Source organism: Myzus persicae, unplaced genomic scaffold (genome assembly GCF_001856785.1).
Source record: "Myzus persicae strain clone G006 unplaced genomic scaffold, MPER_G0061.0, whole genome shotgun sequence".
Classification (NCBI taxonomy): Eukaryota; Metazoa; Arthropoda; class Insecta; order Hemiptera; family Aphididae; genus Myzus; species Myzus persicae.
Window position 1 is genome coordinate 164,724 of NW_019101928.1, and position 15,922 is coordinate 180,645.

A 15,922-nucleotide genomic window follows, 5' to 3' on the forward strand; every position below is an offset into this window, starting at 1 on the left:
GGTGATAATGTATTACCATTGCAAGAATTGGTTGATCATTAAATGCTTATAACCAAAATAAAATAAAACAACATTTACATAAATTCAAATTAAAATTTATTACGCCTTAGCAACTTTAGCAACTGCTGTCTTTTTTTTTGGACAATAAGTTTTGTTAAACAGTGCTTGGTAGACATTAGTCCTGATCTTGTTTCTGATTTTTCTTGCTCTCTTCAGCTTGAATCTTTCAAAATCACCCAAAGAAGCGCGCTGAAATCAACAAGATTCAGAAATATAATATAATATACTACTATACATAATATGTTTTATAAATAAAAATATTTACCTTCTCCCTGTTGGCGGCTTTTTCTGCCCATCTGCTTTGAACCCACAATTTGTTTAAATCAGCTTTTTTCCATGCTTGACGAACAGTCCTGGTTGATCCATTGTAAGGGAAATTAATCTTAAACTTAGTCAAGTGAATTTGACTAATACGCATCTTTGACCTAGGTACTCCAGTTTCTGGTCCATCTACCAAAACCTATGAAATAAAACATAGTTATTAACATGATCTATTGAATAAACAAATAACAAAAAATAAAAATACTAACAGTTTTTTGATCGATGCAATCGACTATTGAAACAATTTTGCCTTTGTAAGGACCATCAACAACGTAGACCACTCGGCCAGTTTCGACAAACCTCTTGAAAGGCTATAAAATATGTATAGAGATAAATAATAACCCTAACAACCAATTAAATACAAAATCTTCAACATTTAAGTGGTCAATTTGCAAACCGTAATAAGAGCTTAGTAAATTATTAATATTTAAAAGTAAATATATGATTATTGTGATCTGATTAAAGTTTATCTACAGTTAATAATAATGTTAAATAAGAAAGTCAATGATTTAGGTTTAGATTTAGTCAACTCGAAATTAACATAAGACAAAAAATACAGCAAAATTATTGTAAAAAGTTAATGTATTAACTCGAAGAGATAGTCGAATGCTAGATACCGAAATAGATTATCTTAGTTAAAATATCGAAAAACAGACAATTACCCATAAATCGAGTTGTAAAACGAGGTACTTATATTAACACGGACATAATATCGTTAACGCAATACGTATCGCTCGAACGCGATTTACTATTGATTAATACAGAAAAACGATTGGAAAATTTAATTATATCACCACAAATGTCGGGATTTTATACTACAATTAATAAAATAAACGACTACTTACCATTTTTCAGAAATATTGCTCACTTACACGTTGATTGTTGAACCTAAAAGAATGAGAAACTAAAAGGCTGGAACTGTGGTGCTCAGAAGACAATCATAACCTCACATTAACTGAAATGAAAAAATTACAGCACGGCTTTCATGGAACATGATTGAACATGTTTCGTTTCCTCCATGAAATTAACAAAAAAAAGGTGGGCAAGTGGATTGCGGTCATGACACAGATATACATTACACAGGACGAGTTCTTAAGCATGCTCACCCCCGTTTTTCCCTTTAACAGTACATTTATTCAAATTCTGATTTTTAGAATTTCTAAGTAGACCTACAGACCATATTTTCAAATTTCCGATTTCTTTTTTGTACTATTAAAGGAGAGCGCTGTGGTGATACAAACTTTTATTTTTCAAATGAAAAACCTCCTTTTTACTGAAAATAATTAATTAGAGGATAATTTTTTTTGAACATTTCGATACATCTAAAATCAAAATTTTAATGAGTAGTTTCTGAGTTATTAAAATGTTTAAACTATGGATAATAATCGTTAAAAATGGTTTCATAAAAATAAAAACCATATGTATAATGCTAGAAATAGTATTATTATACTTGAATCATTTTTACAAATTATTCATATTGATTTTTTTTATTAATTTTAAACATAAGACTCCTAGCCTAAGGCTATCTATAACTAGTGATGTTTGAGTATTTATATTTATAAATCAATAGTAATTGTTAACTTTTTCAAATTGTCTAAGCCAATTATGATTATCTTCTTAACCCATTGGCCATAGGGCATAGATATATTATACTTATAACACACAGTTACAAAACACAAAAAATACCGGCTTAAATTTTGATTTAGTAACATCAAAATTTAAAAAATATATCTGCTGGATGATGAAAAATGAAAAAGGTAGGTTTCTAATCGAAAAACTGAAGTTTGTATTGCCATAGAATATAGAAATATAGGATCATCCTTAAGTGGTACAAAACATTTCAATGATTCAAAAAATTGTCTTCAAGTCAAATTCCTAAAATATAAATTATAATATATTATGTATAATTTAAGCATACAATTAGGATAAACATGTTCAAATCATCCTGTGTAACTATAAAGTATAAACATTAAACCACAGAATAGAGATTAAAGGATTAAACATACTATATGATTATATATTTATGTATCTGCGGGCAGTGTCGCAACTAGAGATGCATGGGCCAAGGTGCGAGTTGAAATTTTGGGCCACCTATTTCAAACTTTTATGTCTGAAAAGGCCCCCCTATGTAGAATAAAGGTACTATTTTGGCGGTGCTGTCTGTGAGCTACTTGGGTAAATTATAGGAGCAGATCAAAAGGGCTTAAGAGGGGCCGCACAAAATTTTAATAGACCCCGAAACATTCCCTTCATTTATTTTTAAGCTTATTCGATATTATTTTTATTTTTTTATTATATGTAGGTAGTAGGGCTTTAGGCCTCCCCTCAAACCTTGAGCACTATTTTTACCTATGGTTAGTATGGTTACGAATATAGACATCTTAATTCTGCTGAGTAAGTACTCTGTAGTAGCAGTAGTAGTGATGTAATAACAGAGTGCTGACAGTACTTTACTAATTAGTAATTACTCTGTGTTGGATATGTTGAATTTAAATTAAAAGATATTGATATTGATTTATCATTGTACATTTGTACCCAAACGAATACGGAATAATTATTATAAATGGAAACGGTCTTCTAGACAAGCATACTATTTTATATTGTAATTGGTAATTTATTTTACTATTAGTATTATGGAAGTATTACATTATTCATATTTAACTATTATAAATTAAAATATTATACATATAAATATAAAAAAACTTTAACAGATATTATTGATATAAGGTTTTAAGACAATATCGCCTAACAGCAGTAGAAAGTTATAAATATAACGTTTATCTAGTATATTCGTGGTGTAAAATCGTCACCGTCATCAATAATACTTTTGAATTACAATTTACACAAAAACTTTAGGTTGTTGTAATGTTCGAGTGACATTGTGTACTAAGTAGGTATTTATAAAAGAAAAGTGTGATTTTTATTTTCTGGTTTCAAAATAACATAGATACTTACTAAATACTAAGAACAGTATATTCATGTTCAATATTTTTAAGGTTTTGGACAGAGCAACTACTTTATACTAACAAATTAAAAATATTGCCTTAAAAACATTAAATATTTCAAGTATCTATAAATAACGCGAAAATAATCAAAATATTTTGAAAATTATATACCTAGAGATAAATTATGTTTAGAAAAGAAAAATATTATTAACTCGTTTAATGACAATTTTAAGTATTCAAGTTATTTTTAACTGCCTAATATCCCAATACACAATCACAATAAGGAAATTGTCTACTTTTTTTTGTTTTTCGCTTTTCCTATAATTATTAAGAAGATTAAAAAGTCCCAATTAGATTCACTTTCCTATCAGAAAAGATATTGAAGTTTAAAATCTATGTATTTTTACTGCCTCAAAAAGTAGTTGCAGACAAAAAACTCCAATATATCATTGTGAAATCAATTCATTCATCACTTTGGTCACCTAAAATGGAGTACTTTTTAAATTATTGGAAAGATGATATTATTATAAAGTAAATATACCTATTGACAAAATTTACTATTTTCTATTTACAACAAAGTACAAGCTATGAACAAATCTCACACATGTTTAGGACGTTTAGATACCTACTACTTACTGGTTACCTAATCCTAATGACCTAATATGTAGTATAAAAAATTATATAATACAGGCCCCTGAGCAGCTGTGATTAAAGTCTGCAATAGCTATAGTATGTTCTATTACTACGAGTGAACTTCGCATTATACAGGGTGATTCACCAAGCATGTTTACACCCAATTTTTCGTTTAATAATACATTTATTAAAATTTTAATTTTTATACTTTAATGGACTAATGACCGAATTTTAAAGTTCTTGACATTTTTTTGTGCTAGGTACTTATAATGAGTATCCTGTGGATAAATAATTTTCTGTTTTTTAAATGAGAACCCCTATTTTTCAATGTTAACTAATTGATTGATATTTTTTTGCAATTCTGATGTACCTACCTAGTTCAAAATTCAAACGCTTAGTTTCCTAACCGTTTTATAATACGAATAATAGAACTTAAAATATATTTTACAAAAATATAAAATAGAACCATCTATAATATCGGATCTACAATCTAGTATTATTTTATTATACTTGGACCATTTAAAAAAAAATTAATTGTTGTTTGATTAATATTAATTACTTCAATATTGTCAATTTTCAAATCAGCATTGTTCTTATACCTTCCAAGTTCCAACCTATTATCGTGGACCTATTGTTTTCAGTAGGTATTTAAAGTTAAATAACTTAAAAACGACTTGTTGGAATTTTGATTTTGAATTTTGATACGTCATCATTTTTTCTTATATTCTTTTAAAAAGGTCAAATCCTGTTTTGGTTCCGCATAAAAAAGTGTGTAATTGTGTGATATGAAAAATTACAGAACAAATAGCAGCAGTGCAGCACAGCTGTAATAATTTATGTCTACACTCTGCAGTAGGTACTGCGATTCTAGGAAAAAGTACCTAAAAAAGTAAAAAGTAGTCAAGAGTAAAAAAATTCAACAAAGCCACATATTATAGTTAAATTAATAAATAATGTCACATTGTCATATAATATTAGTTATTTTTAACTACATAGGTATAGGGAAGTACTTTCTAATTTCGTATACCTACTAATTACTATATTACTACACTTAAATATAGGCATTATCCATAATAAATTTTCTGTACTACATACGCAAAAATAGACCCCGCAGGTGTTTATTATTTGTTATTTTGTAAAACGTGCAATTTCAACGAAATTATTATTTTTTTTTTTTTAACAAAATTTTATATTACGCTATCTGTTACAATTAATGAACAATAAGCTTAAGTGATAAAAATATAATAAAATAGACAGAAGAGACTGAGGGAAGATACCACCCATCGGAGGTACTTCAGTCAACGAAATTAAAAAAAAAAAAAAATACTTGCAAATTGTAAACGCTCGAGTTAGAGCCTTTGAGGTGTATACCTTGGGCATTGGCCATTGGCGAAGCTAGGGTTAAGATTCTGTTGTGAGATCTACAGTCCACCTATATAACCATTAGGTAATTTGAAAAAACCCATAGGGGGCTTATATCCCCTATAGTATGAAGTGATCCCCCCATAGTTGCGCCACTGGCACGGACCAATAGATATTAGATGGACTTTATCTTGAAAGCAAAATTCATCATCAACTTTACTGTATTATAGTAAAAAGTATTGTCCGTGTATTTATTATATATATTAAGAATATCAAAACCATTTTAATATGTATAGATGAATAAGCCGAGTTGGTTCTCGAGTTGTTACGAAGGATAGAATATTAGAATATCCAAAGTGGTTCCGAATTATTTTAAAAACATTTTCTTTCCATTTTTTACAGACTTAGGACTGTCTAAATATACATACCTATTATGCATTTGTGCAGGTGTAGTTAGAAACTGTATTTTTTTGTTTCATAATAGGTAGGTCACATAATGTTTAAAAATTGTAAAATATAAATAATAATAATAATAATAATAATAATAATAATATCAAATATAATATCATTTACGGCCTTACGGGTACAGACTGTGAGCACACCAATAAGGATACGTAAAAATGTGTGGGCACACAGAATATAGAAATGCCGCGCTTTTCTGTCCCCGGAGTACATATCGATTTTTCTTCCAAGGACAAACACGTATCACCGCTACTAGCTTATCATGGGGGGGTTGGCGGTGTGGCCCTGGGGCGGCGGAGATACAGTTCTTACAATATTTGTGTGCCGTTGCTGTTCGAGGCCATTTTGCGAATGTTTATTCCGAAGTTCGGTTAGAGTTCAGTCAGACAGTCACTAGTCGCCGCGTTCGCTGGAGCTTCGTATCGGCGGAATTTTCGCCGCACCTTCGCCATCCGCACGCTCATTGGTGATCGACTGTCGACACTATGGCCTACAGATCTAGGTAACTATGGACAGTAAACAAACTCCGATCTTTTGAGTGGATAGGAGGTACCTACAACAAGTTATTGTTGTTGTTACTTGTGAAATATCACCGTGCGTCATTCGCCAAATCGAAATATTTTGAGTATCATCTCATTACTAGTCTGTGTGCCTGGTGGTCGCTGTCCGTTAATTACCTAAAACTATACGCACACTGGATTATTTAATCTAATATTTATTTGTTTGTACGTGTTTAGTCGTGGTGGTTTTGGCAACACAAGAGGAGGAAATCGTGGGACTTCTTACAATTCGAATTATGGCAGTCCAAGAGGTAGTCGAGGTGGAAATAACTACAACGACAGTTACAGAAGCCGAGGTAATAGTTCATTTCGTGGATCTCGAGGAGGCATCCGAGGAAATAGTGGATCTTGGTCCACTAATTCACCATCAACCGGTGGTTATAGCACCATGAATCGTAACAGTGGATCTAACTGGTCGCCTCAAGGAGACTCAAATTATGAATCAAGAAATCGCTATACTGGTAAGATTTACATCTTTTGGTATATTTCTACTTTACCAGGCACCCTTTTTTTTGCTAATTTTTTTTAAACTTATGTAGTTAAGTATGCTATAAACGATGGTGAAGTCAGAATTTGGCGTACGGACTTAGTTTTGAAGTTATGGCCTAATAAAGTTTGCTATTTTGCAATATTTTTATGCTTTCGCGCATTACCTTATTTTACTACGATTATTTCAAATATTGATATTTTTTTTAAACATACCCTATGGCCTACTTGAGGTGGGAGTATAGTTGAAAGATATTTTAGATTTGCGGTGCAAAGCGATGGCGCCAAGGAACGCAGCGATGAGTGTCGCAAAACATGTAATCAGTAATCACTACCCATACTTCGACTAACTTGTGCTTCAAAAACAACATCGACTAATTCCTAGGCCTACTTTAGGTGGTTTTACACAACAAATAGAAGGATATTTTCGATTTTAATGTCCAAGGTAGCATGGCAAGCGAGTGACCACGCTGGGAGTAAACGTACTTTAAAAACAATTATTGTTGAAATCCTAAGTTTACCCGAGGTGGTTTTACACAAGTCGAGGGATATTTTCAATTTTTATGTCCTAGCAAGCGAGTGACCCCACGCAGGCAGTAAACGTATTTTCCTAAGTTAAATCCTTAGTTTACCCAAGGTAGTTGCAAAAGTTTCCAAAACACATATTTTGGAAAAATATATATGTTTGAAAAATTCGCTTAGAAGCCACATTTCAATATGGTTAAAATTTTCTTTTTTAAAAATAAAGTGCAATAAACTATGCGTGCGGTGAGTGGCGTGAAGTGAGTATCCGTGAATGCGACGTTACCATTGCGCCATGCTTCTACAGAATACTCATAGGCATTGTGGGTATTAATGGTTGATATATAATTTTAAAACTTCAACTAGCAATAACTTCGGAACTAAATTCGTGCTCCAAATTCTGATTTCACCAACATTTTTTCTTATTTGAATCCTTATTTAGCTACCATAAGAATTTTAACTTGATTTTAAGTATTTTTGTTCATTTCTAACATGAAGTTAAATTATTCAGATTATTTATTATTATTTTATGTCTATTGTATATAAGTACTCATTGCTGTTAATATTTATAATTTTAGGTAATAATGATCGATATTCAAGTAGTCATAATGATGACTATAGACGGTATAAAGAGGTATGTTTGATAATATTAAATAACTATTTAGCTGTGATTTCAATTTACAATATCTTGGGAGTTGGGTATCACTTAAACATTGCTTTTCTTAATATATTTGTTTTAATAAAATAGAACATATTTATTATAATTTAATAGTATACATAATATTAAGTTAACTACCTATGTAGGGATTATATTTATTTTAGTTCACAGTATCATTTTGAAAATATTAACAATAGTATTAAATTCTATGTACATTATTTTAATGTAGTATTTGCAATATGTAGTTCATATTACATCTTAAAAAGAAATAAAAATTAAATATAATATGTATTTGAAAATTTCTAAATAGCCCTATGTAGAAATTTAAAGAGATAAATATTTAACCTGGTATTAAAATACCAGGTAAATTATGGCTTCATATATATTTCATATATCGTACTCCATGTATTTCCAACTAAAAAAATTTCTTCTTTCGGTTACAACAATTTTTATACTATTAATTCTCATTCAAGAATTTTAGTTAAACAGTAAATTATTTAATACTGATACAATAATTTCCTATTACAATTTTTAAAAATGCTATAGAATTAGATAAATTTTTGAATTAATTGGAAAACTGCTAACGTTTTATGTTGAATTGGATCTACACAAATGCTATTTATGTATTGCTACTACAAATAAATAAATTGAATCGAAGACTGCCCAGTGTCTCAAAACCAATTTGTCTTGCAAGATGATAATAATATCAGTAAACAATTATTAAAGGGTTCCATATTTAAATATATTTAATAAAATTATTATTATTATTATTATTGATGATGCATTTTGAAATTATATTTTATGTTTTTACAAACATATGTATAATATATATTAAAATAAATATGTAAAATAAAAAGATGAGATTGACACATTGATTGAAAATTGCACGCAGGGTGGAAGAAGTCACAGAGACTCAGACATGGGTGGATATTCAAGCTCCGGTGAAGACTTTGGCCGTTATAGTAGTGGTGGTGGTGGTAGCAGTTACATAGACGAACGTAGTAGCAGATCATCCTATGCTCCTGATAATAGCTATGGAGGAAGTAGCAGTTACAGAGGTCGTGAGAGTTCACGTGACTATGGTTCAGATTTCCGTAAGCCATTGCCTCCTGATGATGATCGTTCTTCACCACCTTCCCCTAGATATTCTGGCCCATCAAATAGAGGCAGGGGTACTAGGGGATTCCGTGTTGCTGAAAGACCTGGCATGAGGGGTAGGTCTTCTGCCAGTGTGTCTTATAGAGGATCATTTGGAGGTAGTGCAGGACTTATCAAACGCAAACGACTTGAACCTACACCAAGTTGGCGCACAAATCCCATTCGTAAAGGATATGATATGGCAAACAGAAGAATACATACAGTCAAAAGGTAATTTAATGGCGACTGTCATGTTTATATGAAGCGTTACCAAAGATGATCAAAACAGTAACATATCTAAGTAAATAGTAAACATATATAAAAAATATTTTAAAAAAACAACATGAAAAACCTATTTATAGGCTATAGAGCCATTTTGCAGAATGAAAAAATATTAAACAAATATTGTTGAATAATCGTACAAATTACTTATAAGTAATTTTTGGTGTTCAGAAAATATAAAATACAATTAATGGTCATTGTTCTGACTAAAATTCATTAAAGATTATTGTGTTTACTTATGCATGTACAATGGATAATATTTTACAACAACGTTTTTGAATATGCCATTGAATTAAATTTGGAGTTAAACGATGAAATACATAGATACAGTAAATTATTCGTTCAGATGCCAATATTAAATATCAACAACATTTTTCTACGTACAATATGTTTAAAATAAATAATTTGTCTGTATTGAGTTATACTCTATGAATTAATGAAACAAACTCAATTGAAGATGTAATTTGTGGATGAACTCCAGATGAAATAATGATATCAAATTGTAATGCCATAGCATTTATTATTCGCAACAAATTAACATCAATACATTTATATTAGTATTAATTTTGAAACTACCCTATTTTAATTGATTAGTATTATATGACAAATATAATATATAGTATATAGATTGTATACATCGCTGGGTACACAGTCAAATGATAACACCAAAAAATCATAGTATTATAATTATTATTGATAGAAGATAATTTTGAAACTTCCATTTCTTCACAATCATTAGCTGATATATCAATACAAAGTATACTGTCTTGTGTTGAAATTTGTATTCGACATCAACAAGTCTGTGTGTACATTGGTATTCACCTCCTATTCAATGTTGTGTTTTGGAATTAGATTTTTTGACGTGCATCCAGTTTCAATGGTTTTGTTAAAGAACTATACTAATATCATAGAAGTGTTTAGATTCTTCTATCAAATTCTAAATTTACTCTTATTTTATAAAATACTACATAACTTATATATATATTGTATGCAATGGGATTCATTGAAGTGTCTACAACTCTAAACTCAATGTTTTGAAAACATTGTTTTTATATAATTTGATGTCATTCCAAAACAACATTTTTTAAAAACATAATATATTGTTTACAATTTTCTAAAAACATCAGTTCATAGAGTTTGTTGATACATAAAAATTGAAGTTTGAACGAGTAATATTAATTTTTTTTTACAAAGAATTTATTTTGACTTGCGGGATGAGTGTTCAGGTTACCCCTACAAGTAGAATTAATGAACAGCTCATTTGAAATTCAATTTTTATGTATCAAAGTAATCTGAGAATATTCTGCTTCAGAATATGTATTTAGATATACACAAATATTTATTTAAAAAGTTAAAACTTTTTGAAATAATGATTGTAGACACTTAAATTAAGCATTTTGAAAACATAATAAATAATTTAATAAAAAAATCTCTTCTAAAGCACATTTTTTTAAAGCTTACCTATAATTATAGGAGTCAGAAAACAAGTCTGATTTAATTTTTTTGGAAAAAAGTCTTATTTTATTGTTGATATGAATGATATGAATAATATGAATAGTGAAAGGTAATTTAATTACAATTAATAATATTGAAAAATAATTTGTTATCAACAATATAAAAATGAATGATATAAGAATGTAACATTGTTTAAACAAATATTTTATTTATGAATGCAATGGCCAATATTAATTAAAAATTCTTAAATTGATATTTCATTATCAATTGTCCACTATAGAGCATAAAACATTTATATTTTATGTATTATTTAGTTTTTATCTGTGAAGTGATTACACTTCTTAGACATTTTTTGAGAGCATTTCCATCAGATGCTTATTGATAGATCCTGATTGTGTATGAAAAACAATTAACAATTTTTTTTTCCTGATTTCAAAATCATTACTTTCATTTCTATGCAAATAACTGCGATTAGACAACAACTAGATTTCTTTATTTGTTATCATGCCATCAATTTCATATTTTATCTCATGATACAGATTAATTTTGCTATATTTATTACCTTACCTTCTAAAACACATTATTTTTATATTTCCCTTACCATTTATTACAGTAGGTTTAATAACAAAAAATCAAATCAAACTTTTTTCTGCTTAGTAATTTTGTGGTCGTAATTTTTTTCCAACAAATTTAATCGGGCTTTTTCAAAATGTCTATAATTACAATAATCTTTAAAGTTTATTTTATTTCTGAAGTTTCCTCTAAAAACACATTCAAATAGTGATCAGTGTATTGTTTAGTATTGGAGTAATTTCATTGTTACTATTCCAGCTGTAAAATTCTACATTTATGATCCAAAAAATATTATGATCTGTGCCATTTCAGTATGTTCTTATTTCAAATTAAGTGAAATTAATATCATATAATTTAATGTTATTATTTATTATTATAGGTTATGCAGTTTTAATCAAATATCAATAAGTCATAGATTTTTTAAATATAATGAGTTAAACCAATAACATTAATATTTTTATTTTAGCTATATTAATAACTTTAAAATTTTTAACAGAACTAGTATGCGAGATCATGATGATTATCGTGCAAGAAAAATTGCAGAATTCAGGGAAAAAACTCGTGTATGTATAAATAACAGAAAAGATAATGGTTTCTTTTATTTATAATTTTGTAAATACTTTAGCAACTTCGTGAACGTGTAAGGTCTCCGTCAGTGGATGAAGAAGAAGTGGAAGAGGAAGTTGAAGAAGAAGTAGAGGAAGAAGAATCAGCCAATGATGAAGGGGCAGAAAGACTTGAGGATGATGGTGAAAAAAAGGAAAAATCTCCCAAAAAGAAAAAGAAAGTTATTAAAAAAGTGATGAAAATTGTTAAGAAAAAAGTTAAAAAACAAAAACTAAATGGCGATATATCTAAAACTGGTTCTGGAGATAAAACTTCAGTGAGTAATTTATATATGAATCAACAGATATTTGTGGTTTATTATTATTTATTGATGTTTTTTTTATTTTTCATGCAGCCTCGAAAAATTGAAAACAATTTGTTAGATTCTAGAGGTGAACCGTTTATTAAACTATTGTGTCCACATTGCGAAGTAACCTGCAAGACATTTAGAGTAAGTAGACATTTTACGATTTAAATTTTTCACGTTTACAAATTGTATTGTAATTTTAATTGTGTACATTTAGGAATATGAGATACATTTATTGAAAATACGTCATCGCACAGCCATGTCTCAATTAGCCCGTAAACGTAAGCATGAATTATTCATGTTTCGTCAGGATCAACGCAAGGAACAAAAAGAAATTGATGACAAAGCAACTGAAGACGAACCAAAAACTGAGATAAACTATTGCAAATTATGCCAACTAAATTTCAAACAACCAAAAAGTGATCACTTCAGTAGTACTTTGCACAAGGTAAGTGTAAAACTGTCAAAATTGTGAACAAATGTGTATCGTAAATCATAACTAATGAATAAACATTTTGTTTCAGAAAATTAAACAATTTCTACAACCCGCTTGTAATGTTTGTCATTTGATGTTTGCATCGCCAATGCGTTATGAACACCATTTGTGCAGCACCAACCATTTAAAGGTGATGATTTTTTGTTTGAAAATTATAAGATTCATCCAATTATTATTGTGTATGGTGTTATAATATAATAATTTCTTGCTTCTTGCAGAAAGTTGATGTTTATGATCGTCGGACTAAAAGAATGGCTGCTGTTCCAAGTGCAGATGAAGCTGATGGAGATGTGGATATGGACAATTTTATGGTTTTGGATTCTGTTGGATCTGGGGATGGTTAGTCATCATAGACCTTCAAAAATGAAATACAAACAAATAAAACAATTAATAATAATTAATTTGTATCTTTAGATGAGGGATCAGAAGACGGTGAAAATGCTCAAGATAATAAAGATGATGGAAAAAAGAAATCAAAGTCCAAAAAAGAAATAAGTCTGGGTGAGTTATAAATCTTTATTATTATATATGTAAGATACTTACTAGTTACTAATATTTCTACAACTACATCAATAAAAATATTAATACAATTTATAATGCTTTTTATAAGAAAAGAAGCTGATTTTATAAATCATTACTCAGTTTTAAATGAAAAATTCATTATTTTTCCAGATATTTGTTGGTTTTTTTTTATCATACGCTAATTGCATTTTTAGGATATTAATACTATTTTTAATAGTTGTTTAAATTTATTTTTACTGATCAATGTAAAATACTTTTGTAATTTTTCTTTAGGTAAAGAATTTTGTAAAAAAGTTGAAGTATATTACTGTGAATTGTGCAAGTTCAATTTGCCCCCACATGATGATGTTGAACAGCAATTGAATTTGCATTGCCGTAATCGTGTACATTTACAACGATATGTGCAACATTGTGAAAAAAATAAATCCCAAGAAAAGACTGTAGAAGTGGTTAGCAAGGAATGTACCGATGATGCAAAATCTGACAGTGAATCATCTAACAAAGTATAAAATATTTTATAATTTCCAATGCACATTAACTCTACTCTTAATTTGCACTTCCAGGGTGTTGGAAATGAGGATAAAAATGAAACTTCTGACAATGGTGATGATTCATCGAGTCTAAATATTCAACATGACGAAGAAATGAAAAATGAATTTTGGGCTACATTGGATACTGTCATAGAAGCTAATAAAAGTAAAGATGACTCGGATAATGAAAAATCTAATGGTGATTCAGAGTCCAAATGAATATTTTTAAAGTAATATTATGTAAACACTGATATGCTACTACTCAAATCAGTAGTCATATATCTGTTGTCCGTGGTAATTTTCTGTAAGACAAATAAAATGTGACTGTTGTTTCCTTTTTAAAAGTTTGTGAAGTAGGTATAATTGTTTTTTTATATTCAACTTTAAATTAATAGTTGTATGTTAGTTGTACTCAATTTATGTGTAATTTTCTGCCAACTATTGATAATTTTAAGCTTTTTGTAGTTTAAAGTGTAAACTCGTATAATTGTACTGTAAAATATTTTTAGATAATATTATGAAAAACAAAAAAATAGAAATCAGTTCTTGTTTTAAATTCAATTTTGACATGAAAAATTAAACATACCAGCCTTGGTTCTCAACCATTAGGTCAAATAGTATTAACCCATGGTTTGCAGCCAAAAGATTTGGTTTTATTTTTATTTTTATATTACCTATTAATTTTTACATATTTTTTTCTTTAAAATTTAAGTGTAAATAAAATAATTTACTTGGGCTTAAATTTTAGTTATTTTTTAAAAATGCTTCATTTATTGTAAATCTGTTGCCATTTCTTTAGATTTAAGTTCTGTAAAAAGGTTGGGAACCACTGCATTAAAGTTTCATAGTGGATATAATCTCAATTTTTATTCTACAAAAATATTAAATTAGATGATTACAAACAAAGTACAATATTATATATATATATGTAAGAATATATTTAAAATTGAGATGTCTTAAAAAAACTAAGTCTGTCATACAAAATACTACTATCTTTAAATTTAATGAAAAGAACTCAAATTTTCTTGATCTAAAATAAATAATTGCTCGTCATAATTTTGAAGATATATATAATATTATAACTAAACAATTTTAAATTTTAAGAAATCTTATACTATCTTAAAAAAAAAATAAAATATTTTTAAAATATTGGATGCGGACACATACCTTTACCTATAACACTGGATTAATGCATCAATTACCTATTTATTTAAAATCAGAAAAATAATATAATTTTAAAGCTATTGGAAGCGAGTCATTATTTAATCGTTTTTTCGTGTATTCAGACCCCAATAAGCAGGAGAAAAAAATTTTCCTTCAGAAGCCAGATATTAATTTTTTTTTTTTTTAATGCAATATTTACAATCTATACAATAAATAGTACAATAAGTAAATTTAATAAGAAGGTAGTATAATACATGACTCGAGGGGGAAAACCATCCATCAACAGTACCTCCTAATAATGGTAGATGGAGACCGTTTTTTTTTTGTGTGTTAGGCAAGGGCGTCCCTAGGCCATTTTCTTTTTAACCTTCTTGGAGGGTTGCTGAGGATGGTTAAAGAGGACATGTGAGAAATAAGAGTGTTTTGGTTTAGGTGTAGTTTGGAATGAAACTTTTTATAGTGACGAGTTGCTAATTCATTGACAGTTGAGATTTGTAGATCCTTGTGTAATGCGTTGTTATATTAATTAAGAAAAAAAAATTTCTATGTTACTTCGGAAATGGATTTTCGATTATTTCGAAGTATTTAGCAACACTTAAGTGAAGATGAATTTTGAAAAAAAAGAAAATTAATTTGGTACTTCACCAATTAAGCAGTACAAAAAAATCGAAAATCAATTTTCCCCGCATAACTCAGAAAACAGAGAATAAGAAAATTCAAATAATAATATGTTTTCAAAACCGGGCTTTTGCCTTTTGGTACCGGGTGAATTGTTCCTACCGCTTTTTGGGTCTTTCGTGACGAAACTTTTTTGATCGCAAAATATTGTGACGTGTGACTG

At 28.8% G+C, this 15,922-nt stretch overlaps 2 protein-coding genes across 2 annotated transcripts; one reads left to right on the forward strand and one right to left on the reverse strand.

The window, feature by feature from the left end:
• Positions 1–73: 73 nt before the first annotated feature.
• Positions 74–1,358, reverse strand: LOC111030781 (60S ribosomal protein L14). The gene is made up of 4 exons (XM_022310451.1): positions 1,227–1,358; positions 591–692; positions 326–520; positions 74–249 (listed from the first exon to the last, which is right to left on the reverse strand). The coding sequence occupies exons 1-4, from the start codon at positions 1,227–1,229 to the stop codon at positions 100–102; spliced, it is 450 nt and encodes a 149-aa protein (XP_022166143.1). The 5' UTR covers positions 1,230–1,358; the 3' UTR covers positions 74–99.
• Positions 1,359–6,063: 4,705 nt separating this feature from the next.
• Positions 6,064–14,659, forward strand: LOC111030794 (zinc finger protein on ecdysone puffs-like). The gene is made up of 13 exons (XM_022310478.1): positions 6,064–6,285; positions 6,521–6,804; positions 7,930–7,985; positions 8,902–9,377; positions 11,953–12,019; positions 12,082–12,339; positions 12,418–12,513; positions 12,587–12,817; positions 12,894–12,995; positions 13,084–13,204; positions 13,280–13,366; positions 13,661–13,890; positions 13,951–14,659. Exons 1-13 carry the CDS (start codon positions 6,269–6,271, stop codon positions 14,134–14,136), a joined length of 2,211 nt encoding a protein of 736 aa, XP_022166170.1. The 5' UTR covers positions 6,064–6,268; the 3' UTR covers positions 14,137–14,659.
• Positions 14,660–15,922: the final 1,263 nt, after the last annotated feature.

Excerpts from the sequence above, each read along its gene's own strand:
- LOC111030794 (XM_022310478.1), top strand. Across the intron at positions 12,020-12,081 it reads AATTCAGGGAAAAAACTCGT|CAACTTCGTGAACGTGTAAG; the intron begins GTATGTATAAAT and ends TAAATACTTTAG. Across the intron at positions 13,891-13,950 it reads ACAGTGAATCATCTAACAAA|GGTGTTGGAAATGAGGATAA; the intron begins GTATAAAATATT and ends TTGCACTTCCAG.
- LOC111030781 (XM_022310451.1), bottom strand. Across the intron at positions 521-590 it reads ATTGCATCGATCAAAAAACT|GTTTTGGTAGATGGACCAGA; the intron begins GTTAGTATTTTT and ends TTTATTTCATAG. Across the intron at positions 250-325 it reads AAGCCGCCAACAGGGAGAAG|CGCGCTTCTTTGGGTGATTT; the intron begins GTAAATATTTTT and ends TGTTGATTTCAG.